This window comes from Manis pentadactyla, chromosome 13 (assembly GCF_030020395.1).
Source record: "Manis pentadactyla isolate mManPen7 chromosome 13, mManPen7.hap1, whole genome shotgun sequence".
Classification (NCBI taxonomy): Eukaryota; Metazoa; Chordata; class Mammalia; order Pholidota; family Manidae; genus Manis; species Manis pentadactyla.
Window position 1 is genome coordinate 34,538,173 of NC_080031.1, and position 12,778 is coordinate 34,550,950.

At 36.8% G+C, this 12,778-nt stretch overlaps 1 protein-coding gene across 7 annotated transcripts in view; it reads left to right on the forward strand.

The window, feature by feature from the left end:
- Positions 1-12,778, forward strand: part of ELMOD1 (ELMO domain containing 1) — a 97,418-nt gene that overhangs the window by 61,960 nt on the left and 22,680 nt on the right. For all 7 annotated transcript variants that reach the window (XM_057491048.1, XM_057491046.1, XM_057491047.1 and 4 more), the window contains one exon: positions 2,751-2,880. In XM_057491048.1, coding sequence (XP_057347031.1) covers positions 2,751-2,880 — 130 coding nt within the window. The remainder of the gene's footprint in view (positions 1-2,750; positions 2,881-12,778) is intronic.

A 12,778-nucleotide genomic window follows, 5' to 3' on the forward strand; every position in this document is an offset into this window, starting at 1 on the left:
AACAATAGATGTTCAAATTATAAATGTGCCTAAGCTGAGCATGCTCTATCAAGAATATTCCTTCAGTCCATGACAGGCTGATAGTCTTGGAAACAGTTCCTACATGCTTGTCAAGAAGACAGGCATGTGTGGGAGGGAGAGATGGTTTTTATATGAAGACTTTAGAACTTTGTAATTTAATCATCTCATCTTGGAAGTATTAAAATGCATTTGGCAATGTACGTGACATTTAAAATTAGGTTTTTATTTTCCACTGGGTGCAGAAATTTTTCAGTAAGATTTTGGGATAAGGATATTGGGTAGAATAAATTCCACATACAGATATATTTAGAGACGGTTTAGGTAGGTAACAATCAAACTGTCTTTCAGATGTGTATACATGAGAACTTCAGATGTTACAGTTGAGAAAGGCTTTTAATTGCCAAAGTCAGGAGCTCTAGTTGAAAGGAATGTCAGAGTGCACTTTGCACAGCTCTGCTCTTGGAGGGATTCTAGGTACCGGCTGACTGGGCCTCATCATGAAACTGTTTGTGGTCTCCATGGCATTCTCCTGCAGACACTTCAGTTGACTAGCTTCCTTTTCCTTATTCAGCCATTAAAGGTGATTTAATTATTCAGTAATTGTCTTTTGAAACCTTCTGACATAATTTTATTTCTCTGGGAAGGTGATAAGAAAGCAATTAATTTCAAATTTAAATTGAGCCACAAATTTAAGACTACAATTGGGCATGAGGGATATATTAGACTTACAGTCGTATTTAGAGAGTGGATTCGATTTAACGGCAAATCTTTTCTGTCTCTCCTACGAAAGTTTTATGTTTCACTCACCAGCATTTCCTTGTCATATATTCCTTTGATTTCCTTTAGGAAAGAAAAAGTTAACAGGTTTTTACATTGTGTTTTTATCTCTCTATATGGAGTTTAGTGCTTTTTTTCTAGAGTGACACTGACAAAATGATTTTTTAAATTAATTTTGTGGAAAAAAATCAAGAAATAGAGTGGGTTGGGAGAACTATTTTATAATTTATCAAACCATTGTTACTGTCAGCCTTTCTTTGTTTTAATTACATTTTTTTCAAGTGCTGTTTATGCTCGTGGTAAGAATTACTACAGTAAAAGTTGAACTGGATCCCCTTGTTCCCTTCTGTTTTATTCCTCCCACTCTCTTCTTTCCTTCAAAATCAAATCCCTTGTCAGTCCTGCACTGGTTTTTCTGGATGACCAATGCCACTGTGCCCCTCCTAAATTTAAATATCTGACTTAGCTTTTTTGTGCTATAGTAACAAGCAATTATAAGGGCCATTTGAATGAATGTTCAGTTTTATTTCAGTTTAGTGTTCTAGGTTATCTGACACTGCCCCTTGTGTTTGAAGTATACAGTCCTAAAACTTACAGTTCTCTAGAACCCCCAACTTTAGACTTAACCTCTATACATCTCATTCCCCCTCAAAAAAGATGATGATGACACTGTCATTGTGATGCTAGTGACCTCAACCGCAGCAAAAACGTTCAAATTTAGTGAGTGAATTAGGAATAGGAGTAACTCTTGGGCCAAATCTTATGAAATTGCCAATGTTCAACAATTTTGAACCATAAAAGTGAATGACTATAAAGAACTTAGCAGGAATAAATAAATAAATGTGAAATACTACCTTTAGATTTAAAAATGTACATCAAAGAAGTACAACAAAATTTTGTATGAAATTTATATGTACAAAAAAAGTTTATATGAAAAAAGGATCTTGGTGGTTATTTAGCCACCAGTTTAATAAACTTGTAATGTTCCATGACCCTCTTTTACGTTCTGCATTATAGGAGGAAAACAGCATTCAGATCACAGGAAGTAATGACCCCCTTTGTGTGTCACACTTACCACATGGTTTCCTGTTCTGGTGATGTTTTAAGGGGACCATTAATTACACAATGTACATTCAGAGAAGACTGAGCAAGATGGTAAAACATCTGAAATCTTGTTCCATTGAAGGGAACTGAAGGAATAGGGTCTGGGTTTTTTTTTTAACCTGGGAGATCAGACTGGAAGATACAAAAATCACTATCTTAAAATAAGTCAGCATGGCAGGGGAAAGATGGAAACTTGTGCAGAGAGCAGAATTTGAACCACTTGGTAAAAAGGAAAGCAGATATTGAAACAGCATTAAAAAACTGTTCAGACAACTAGAGTGTTGGAATGGAATGGGAAATTTTATAAAATAGTGAGTTCTGTCTCTTGGCATTGCCTCATATATCAGAGATGTGCTCAAGCAGTTAAGCCCCTGAGAGCTATTCCTCTCTCTCTCTATGTCTCACAGACACACACGCACACATACACTCTCACTCTATCCCTCTCACTCTCTCCACCACACACACACACACACACACACACACACACACCCTACCAAAGTGTTTCTGACATACCCACTTAGGGGGGCTGAGTGATCCCTCAGAACCCATTATCATCTATATTTTCTACATCTTACCTTCAAGTCACCTGCGTAAAGAACTCCTTTGTTTTGTAAGCCACGTTGTTGCAGCTTGGTTTAAGAAAAGGCCAGAATGAAGGTAAATTGTAGCCAAGTTCCACAACTGTCCATGTGGAGCGTCAGTAAGAAATTGAGCTTCTATTAAATACATTCTGTTTCCTAAATATTGTATAATATGAAAATTCCTGCTGTGCATACATCAAGTGAACGAATGCCAAAGTTTGTCTCATTTTTCCTCATGTGTGTTTCTTCTATTTTTAAATATTTTAGGTTGGGAATCTCTCTTCAGGCTTGCCTTCTGCAAATTGTTGGGTACAGAAACCTGATTGCAGATGTGGAAAAACTGCGCAGGGAGCCCTATGATTCTGATAATCCCCAACATGAAGAAATGCTTTTGCAGGTCAGTCCTTGAACCCATTTCAGCCCTTCACTTAGGTCAGCTGATGTTTGCCAGACACCCCGTAGGAGCTGACACTACTGGGAAAGCAGGGGTGGGGGTAGGGGGGCAGGGGGCTATGTGCAGGTACAAAGATGAATGACATATGAGCACTGCAACTGGTTGCTAGAGCTGACTTTTCTTGCTGGTTCAAACATCAGAGGTAAGTTTTGCATTAGAAAATTCATGCAAGAAGTTAAATGTAAAGCCAGTTTTCTGTTGTGACCCGAGAAAGCAGCAGAAGAGATTTCTGTGGGCTGTCTCATTTGGCTCAAGGTTAGATTGTTTAACTGTGTTGGAAGCCAATAGGAGAAATAGCATTTATCAAAGAGTGACCTGGGATTTTCATTTGTGACTTTTAATAGACATGAAAGAAGATGAAGTTGGTCTCTGTTTCAGCAATAGCCCTCTTGGGAAATTACCCAAGATTTTAATGCTTATTATTTATTCATGTAACTTGGAGAGTATTAGAAGAGGAGGTAAAGGTTTATATCTGGTGTATCAAATCTGTTAGAAGAATAATATGCAGTTATAAATACTTCTGGATGTCAAAGCAAAACCTTAAAAATTTAATACGATCTGATGGTATATTAGAAAACATCAATAAGACTTAACCTCAAAACACTAAATTTTGAATTAAAAAATTAAGAACAATCTTTACAACTATTCATTTGAAGGGTTTTCTACATTCATTTCTAAAACTGGATGCTTTTTTATGTTGGAGTGCTTCCTTTTCCTTTCCTAGAATTCAAAAAGGCAGCAACAAAATTGGAAGAAAACAATTCGCTTAGCTGCCTTATCTTTATCTTAATTGAAAAATGTCAATAGGAGCTATAATTTTTTTAATGTGTCTTTTATGATTTTGTGTGAAGGAGTGTAGGTTTTTGTGTATGTAAGTACTTATGCAAATGACTCATTTGTCTCTACTAATTTGTGCTGTATCTGTTGCAGATCATTAAAACTTAAAGAAGCCTCATTCTTAGCAATAAGTTTTCTTCTTCTCTTTCTCCTATGCTTAATTTTAGTTAGCCTACAGGCTGAGCTTCATCTCCTTTTATTGCTTTTTTCCCCCCTATTTTCTGATGGAGGTAGTCAAGTTCAATAAAATGATGTCAAGGTGGGAACTAAGACATGAATGAAAGAGAAAAGAGGTGGTATAAATAACACCGGCCACCAGCAGCTGAACAATTCATTAGAATGACTGAGATGCCTTCAGAATCAGTGACATTTGGGTGCCGCCATATCTTAGCTGATCTTTTGTATGTATACTGGCACATAGTAGGTTTTCAACAAATATGGGTGAATGCATGAAAAATTGTGGTTCACTAGGCTAAAAGCCAAGAACTTTTATGAAAAAACATTTATGTGGTCATGATTTGAGTATGTATGTGTTATCATTTTTTATTGTCACAGCTGTATGAGGATGGCAAGGTGATGGGCATTATCTTTACTCTAGAGATGAGCAAACTACAAATATTTTAGTCCAGACTCTGATTCAGACAGCTAGTAAATTATAAAGCCAGGCACTTTGAGGAAAGTGCCTGGCTTTCTTTCTACACTCAAGTGGTTTGCAGTCTAAACAGGGAGATAGCTTGCATCTACAGAAATCACTAAATCTAGTCTGTAGAGCTCCCACAAATACTGACTGTTTTTCATGCCCACTGCCTTACTCTAGCCATCATCTCCATCTTGGGCTGTTAACAATAGTCTTAAATTCTGCCACTAACCATTAGCTTTTCCCTTCCATCTTTTAAAATTCTACTGGAGGTATTATTTAGTCATGTTATCCTGTAGGTTAAAACTTCAAGTTCTTTATGACTGACAGTAGAAAGCCCATGCCTCTTAGAATGACATTTTGGATGCTTTCCATTTTATTTCTTTAAGCTCTATTTCCTGTACCCCCATTATGTACAGCACGTCTCTGCCATGCTCTGTCACTCACCCTGACCCAGAACAGTCCCTGCCATCCTGTATGCCTAAGTATTTGCTCATGCTATTCACCCTATTACCCATTATTCTCACAGCAGAAACTCTCACATTTTAAAATCCTTATTCATTGAATTTTGAAATCTTGTCTTGCCTTCCTAAGAACTCAGGAGGGGAATCTTTATTCTCTTCTTTATTTTATTTACAGTTCCAATTATCTTAATAATAAATCAGTAATAGTGAAACATACACTAAGTGTTTAATATATGCCAATCACTACAGTAAGTGTTTTATAGCGTTATGTTCATTTAATCATCCAAATAACCTTGTGGTGAGATACTGGGATTATGTGAGGCAGGCCACTTAAATGACTGCCAAGCTCACACAGTTAGAGAGGGCTCTGCACCACCATTCAAGGGACAAACAATGTCTTGTTCACATGTGTATCTACAGGTTTGCTTTAACTACCTGAGATTAGGTATCTTCACCCTTAAGATGGGTAATAATATCCTTGTTAACTACTTTACAAAATTGTATAGAGCACGGGTCAGCAAACTGAAGCCTGTGAGTCAAATCTGGTTTGCCCATTTTGGTAAGTGAAGTTGTGTTGGAACACACCCATTCATTCATTTGTGTATTGTCTGTGGCTGCTCTTTTACTACAATGGCAAAATTAAAAGGTTGTAGCAGTGACTGTATGGCTCCAAAGCCTAAAATTTCTACTTTTGGGACCTTTACAAACAAGTTTTGCAAAGTTTGTTTATAAACATAGGATACCATTATCAGTGTTTCTACTTAGAGTCTTAAAGTATAACAAAAAAATCTGCATTTTATGATCATTTAAACATAAGCTGGGATGAAACTGAGTAACATCACTCTATAGCATGTAGCACTGTCCATATGAGTTACTATTTGAAATTAACATTTCTATTAAACATTTGCTAACTTAATTAATAGTAAAGGCAAAATTTTAGGGGGATTAATGTACTTAATAGAAAAAATAGGACCCAGAATTTAAAAATCCTTTCCTCATAGAAAAAGACAGCCCCATGGTGGCCTTGGTGAGAAGCTGCTTCTCCATGAATGAATGGATGGGATGAATGGCCTTGCCCTTCTGTTCTGCCACAGACCTGAGGCAAGTGGAAGTATTCGAATAAGCCTTCTCTAAAGGCTCAGTGCATGGGCCGTGATGGATGACGGTCTGACTCAGAGTGCCCCTTCCCCATCTGTAGCTTGTCATCTGCCATAGGAATCACCCTTTCCAGCTCTGGTCTCCTGCACCTGGCATGTAGCTTTGTAATAGTTCTACTCCCAGTAGCCCAGTCTTAGGTGGCTGAACCCCTCCGAGCTCCTGATCAGACCCACCACCTTAGTTCAGATTTCCACGCAGCTTCCTACTTACCAGAAATGACCTCATCCTTCAGGGGCACCCTGCCACCTACCCTTGCTTTTTCAGGGAAGAGCCTGTGTATCAGAAGAGAATCCTGTAACTCAAGCATTCTTACAGGAAATATTCACACTGTAGCACTTCATATAAGTATTTTAGCATAATCGACTTTCATTTTCCAAGAAAGTGACCTTTATTAAAGCAGATAGGATTAAGAACTTAATTAAGAACACCTTTAGCCATCAGTCTAGTTTGTCATAATGCATGAGATTGTCCAAATGGAACTTCTTAAAGCATTTTATTTTTCATACTTTTTACTCCCCCAAACTGAGTATCCCTTAATGAATGAGGTTTACAATCTACTAGTAGAAAGTAAGTGCCTTTTCCATTTTACTCCACTCAGTTGAGGAAACTAGATATTTTTTAACTGTGTAGAGCCCTGAGATTACTTCAAATTATTATTCAAACGAATCTGATGAGCTTTATAATCTGTTTCCTTTTGTTTTTATTTATTTTTCATTGTGGCAGTAACCAAACCAGTTCCTAAAGAGCCCTTTTGTCTTTTTTTTTTAGTACTCTTCTGTTGAACTCTTGTGTCTTGATGAATGCAGAGTGTAAGAGATTTCTTATACATGTTTGATATTTTACTTTCAAACATGATAAATTTACTTTCTTCCCTCTGAAAGTTTTCTCTCACCCTTTAGATTGAATTTACCTGTTGTGCCACTAAAATAAAATATTGTATTATTTTAATAATTGTGTACTAGTGCCTGAATTAACTGTGATGAATTACAGCTTATTTTTTGTTAGTATTTTCTGTCATTGAATTTATGTTTTATGTCAGCTATGTGACAATTCACTGTAAAAAAAGGTGTTTGTATATTACTATTCTGATCAAACTTTAAAATCCATATAACATAGAATAAGCAATTTAGAAGTTGAATTATGCTTGAAATAAGTAATAATAGTAATAATAAAAAAGTAGTAAGTAAATAGTAATTAGGAAATTTCACATTTGTATTTGTCCCTGTCTATAATGAAGATATAAAATATTGTTAAAAGTCTAAAAAATAATTTGCTTATACGCCCATCTTTATTTATAAGAACCAATAATTCAAGCATTATATATTTATACAACTGTGGCTCTCAATCTCTTGCAAGTGTAACATACACTGAATCTATCTTTCTACAGAGATCTTAGAAAAATAGAACCAGTTTCTCAAGCAGTGAAAAGCATAGTGTTCAGAATTTATATTTATCAATTAATACATAATTGACTGTAATTGAAATTGTTTTTGGTAACTCTTAAAGATGATAATATATTTTAAGGTTTATTCTTGAATATTACTAATCTTTATCCAGCTATATGATATCTCTTTACTTTCAACTCTATTGTAGATGAGAAATGAAACTTGTCAGTCCATTTTTCTTTTTGTTAACAATGTTGTTAAAAGTTTTTCTATAAAGTTAGATAAGCATTTTCTGAGAATTTGAATAATACATGACCTCAAAATGTTCCCTGTTCTCCCTTTCCCTTTATTCTCTTAAACATTTTCAGAGCTTTTGTAGAAGATTACATGTATTTCTGATTAGAAATAAAAACAAAGATACAAAACACTAAAACATACAAGTTCACATTCCATTGCCTTCAGAGTGATGACATCATCACATGTCATGGAGCCTCTGGAAAATCCCATCATATTCTCATGAGAAGATAAAAATAAAAAGGCAAATAACCTCTTAGTTTTTTTTTGTTTTTTTTTTTTTGTAGATAATTATTTTTTATTGAAGGGTAGTTGACACACAGTATTACATTACATTAGTTTCAGGTGTACAACACAGTGATTCAACATTTATATACATGATAATTCTAGGTACCAGCTATCACCATACCAAGTTGTTACAATATTTTGACTATATTCCTTATGCTATACATTACATCCCGGTTACTTATTTATTTTACAATTGGAAGTGTGTACTTTCTTTTTTTTTTGTGAGGGCATCTCTCATATTTATTGATCAAATGGTTGTTAACAACAATAAAATTCTGTATAGGGGAGTCAATGCTCAATGCCCAATCATTAATCCACCCCAAGCCTAATTTTCATTAGTCTCCAGTCTTCTGAGGCATAACAAACAAGTTCTTACATGGAGAACAAATTCTTACTTAGTGAATAAGTTCTTACATGGTGAACAGTACAAGGACAGTCATCACAGAAACCTTCGGTTTTGCTCATGCGTTATGAACTATAAACATTCAGTTCAAATATGAATACTCATTTGATTTTTATACTTGATTTATATGTGAATACCACATTTCTCTCTTTATTATTATTATTTTTAATAAAATGCTGAAGTGGTAGGTAGATACAAGATAAAGGTAGAAAACAGTTTAGTGTTGTAAGAGAGGAAATGTAGATGATCAGGTGTGTGCCTGTAGACTATATGTTAATCCAAGCTAGACAAGGGCAATACAACATCCACGTATGCAGTAGACTTCTCTCAGAAAGGGGGGGTGAGCTTCTAAGCCTCACCTCTGTTGATCCCCAATTTCTCACCTGATGGCCCCCTTGCGACTGCGCCTGTCTTAGGTTGTTCCTCCCTTGAGGAATCTTACCCGTCTCTGGCTAACCAGTCATCTTCTGGGGCCATACAGGGAAATGAAAAGTTGGTAAGTGAGAGAGAAGCCTTATTGTTTGAAAAGGTTAGCTTTTTACTTCTTTGCATATTTATGCCCTGTGGCTTCTATGCCCAGCATTTGTCTTGAGGTATCTTTACCACTTGGAAGAATTATGATACTCGGTAAATTTGATATGAGGCACGAATTCTATTTAAGAGTTGTAATTAGGAAGGAAGAAGAAAAGCTATAGAAGTAGCAGGCGGAAGGAAACATGGGAAGATTGATTATTTATTTGACATATCTTCTTGTAGAGTAAGTTCAGCATGTATAGGTTTTAAACTACTAATTGCGCACACACATTAACATAATAGGAGTATAGTTACATAATCAAAGCATACCTGTAACTACCAGTCATCTCCAGTGAAACCAACAAAACCAGTTAGGCACCTTAGGCATTTGTGAAAACTTAGCTATGATATGGTGGATATTGTCCAAATGAACTTGAACGGTCTGAGAGAAATCAGACAAATTAAAACAACCCATTCCTGGGGACTGTTCACATCCCATACGTTCTTTTAACAGTAAATAGTCTGTAGTTGTAAGATTTTGGAGCGCTACAATTTGCACTTCTCCTAATTCTTGGTTGAGTTCCAACAGTATAGATCCAGTCAAATTTGTTGTTTTACTGTATGCACAGGCCAGCTTAGATATCTCCTTCTTCATTCCCATGGCAAGTCCAGGAACTGGTGGGATGAGTGCATCTCCACTGTAGCAGTGCGTGGATCTTTGTTGGGGTTTTTTGATGATCATCTTCTGGTATGAGTCTTCCAGAGAGTGCTGATGTTGGAAGTTTTTTTCATATCGTATCTTAGTTCATTTTCAGGGTAGCCAAATTAGGCTTTGATCCTGTGTATAAACACAAACAGACCCTTTGCCTACACTTTTATATGCCCTTTATACCATTGTGTAGAACACATTGGAGGTCACCGCACAGGAACTGCCTTCTTCTTTTTTGTATCATTAATCTACACTTACATGACAAATATTATGTTTACTAGGCTCTCCCCTATACCAGGTCCCCCCTATAAACCCCTTTACAGTCACTGTCCATCAGCATAGCAAAATGTTGTAGAATCACTACTTGCCTTCTCTGTGTTGTACAGCCCTCCCTTTTCTCCTACCCCCCCATGCATGCTAATCTTAATACCCCCCTACTTCTCCCCCCCCTTATCCTTCCCTACCCACCTATCCTCCCCAGTCCCTTTCCCTTTGGTACCTGTTAGTCCATTCTTGAGTTCTGTGATTCTGCTGCTGTTTTGTTCCTTCAGTTTTTCCTTTGTTCTTATATTCCACAGATAAGTGAAATCATTTGGTATTTCTCTTTCTCCGCTTGGCTTGTTTCACTGAGCATAATACCCTCCAGCTCCATCCATGTCGCTGCAAATGGTTGGATTTGCCCTTTTCTTATGGTTGAGTAGTATTCCATTGTGTATATGTACCACATCTTCTTTATCCATTCATCTATCGATGGACATTTAGGTTGCTTCCAATTCTTGGCTATTGTAAATAGTGCTGCAATAAACATAGGGGTGCACTGATCTTTCTCATACTTGATTGCTGCATTCTTAGGGTAAATTCCTAGGAGTGCAATTCCTGTGTCAAATGGTAGGTCTGTTTTGAGCATTTTGATGTACCTCCATACTGCTTTCCACAACGGTTGAACTAACTTACATTCCCACCAGCAGTGTAGGAGGGTTCCCCTTTCTCCACAGCCTCACCAGCATTTGTTGTTCTCTGTCTTTTGGATGGCAGCCATCCTTACTGGTGTGAGGTGATACCTCATTGTAGTTTTAATTTGCATTTCTCTGATAATTAGCGATGTGGAGCATCTTTTCATGTGTCTATTGGCCATCTGTATTTCTGTTTTGGAGAACTGTCTGTTCAGTTCCTCTGCCCATTTTTTAATTGGGTTATTTGTTTTTTGTTTGTTGAGACGTGTGAGCTCATTATATATTCTGGACGTCAAGCCTTTATTGGATGTGTCATTTTCAAATATATTCTCCCATACTGTAGGGTTCCTTTTTGTTCTATTGATGGTGTCTTTTGCTGTACAGAAGCTTTTCAGCTTAATATAGTCCCACTTACTCATTTTTGCTGTTGTTTTCCTTGCCTGGGGAGATATGTTCAAGAAGAGGTCACTCATTTTTATGTATAAGAGGTTTTTGCCTATGTTTTCTTCCAAGAGTTTAATGGTTTCATGGCTTACATTCAGGTCTTTGATCCATTTTGAGTTTACTTTTGTATATGGGGTTGACAATGGTCCAGTTTCATTCTCCTACATGTAGCTGTCCAGTTTTCCCAGCACCATCTGTTGAAGAGGCTGTCATTTCTCCATTGTATGTCCATGGCTCCTTTATCAAATATTAATTGACCATATCTGTCTGGGTTAATGTCTGGAGTCTCTAGTCTGTTCCACTGGTCTGTGGCTCTGTTCTTGTGCCAGTACCAAATTGTCTTAATTACTATGGCTTTATAGTAGAGCTTGAAGTTGGGGAGTGAGATTCCCCCCTACTTTATTCTTCTTTCTCAGGATTGCTTTGGCTATTCGGGGTCTTTGGTGTTTCCATATGAATTTTTGAATTATTTGTTCCAGTTCATTGAAGAATGTTGCTGGTAGATTCATAGGGACTGCATCAAATCTGTATATTGCTTTGGGCAGGATGGCCATTTTGACGATATTAATTCTTCCTAGCCATGAGCATGGGATGAGTTTCCATCTGTTAGTGTCCCCTTTAATTTCTCTTAAGAGTGACTTGTAGTTTTCAGAGTATAGGTCTTTCACTTCCTTGGTTAGGTTTATTCCTAGGTATTTTATTTTTTTTTGATGCAATTGTGAATGGAGTTGTTTTCCTGATTTCTCTTTCTGTTGGTTCATTGTTAGTGTATAGGAAAGCCACAGATTTCTGTGTGTTGATTTTGTATCCTGCAACTTTGCTGTATTTCGGTGTCAGTTCTAGTAGTTTTGGGATGGATTCTTGAGGGTTTTTTATGTACAGTATCATGTCATCTGCAAATAGTGACAGTTTAACTTCTTCTTTACCAATCTGGATTCCTTGTATTTTTTTGTTTTGTCTGATTGCCGTGGCTAGGACCTCCAGTACTATGTTAAATAACAGTGGGGAGAGTGGGCATCCCTGTCTAGTTCCCGATCTCAGAGGAAAAGCTTTCAGCTTCTCACTGTTCAATATAATGTTGGCTGTGGGTTTATCATATATGGCCTTCATTATGTTGAGGTACTTGCCCTCTATTTCCATTTTGCTGAGAGTTTTTGTCATGAATGGATGTTGAACTTTGTCAAATGCTTTTTCAACATCTATGGAGATGATCATGTGGTTTTTGTCTTTCTTTTAGTTGATGTGGTGGATGAAGTTGATGGACTTTTGAATGTTGTACCATCCTTGCATCCCTGGGATGAATCCCACTTGGTCATGGTGTATGATCTTTTTGATGTATTTTTGAATTCGGTTTGCTAATATTTTGTTGAGTATTTTTGCATCTACGTTCATCAGGGATATTGGTCTGTAGTTTTCTTTTTTGGTGGGGTCTTTGCCTGGTTTTGGTATTAGGGTGATGTTAGCTTCATAGAATGAGTTTGGGAGTATCCCCTCCTCCTCTATTTTTCGGAAAACTTCAAGGAGAATGGATATTATGTCTTCCCTGTATGTCTCATAAAATTCCGAGGTAAATCCATCTGGCCTGGGGCTTTTGTTCTTTAGTAGTTTTTTGATTACTGCTTCAATTTCGTTGCTGGTAATTGGTCTGTTTAGATTTTCTGTTTCTTTCTGGGTCAGTCTTGGAAGGTTGTATTTTTCTAGGAAGTTGTCCATTTCTCCTAGGTTTCCCAGCTTGTTCGCATATAGGTTTTCATAG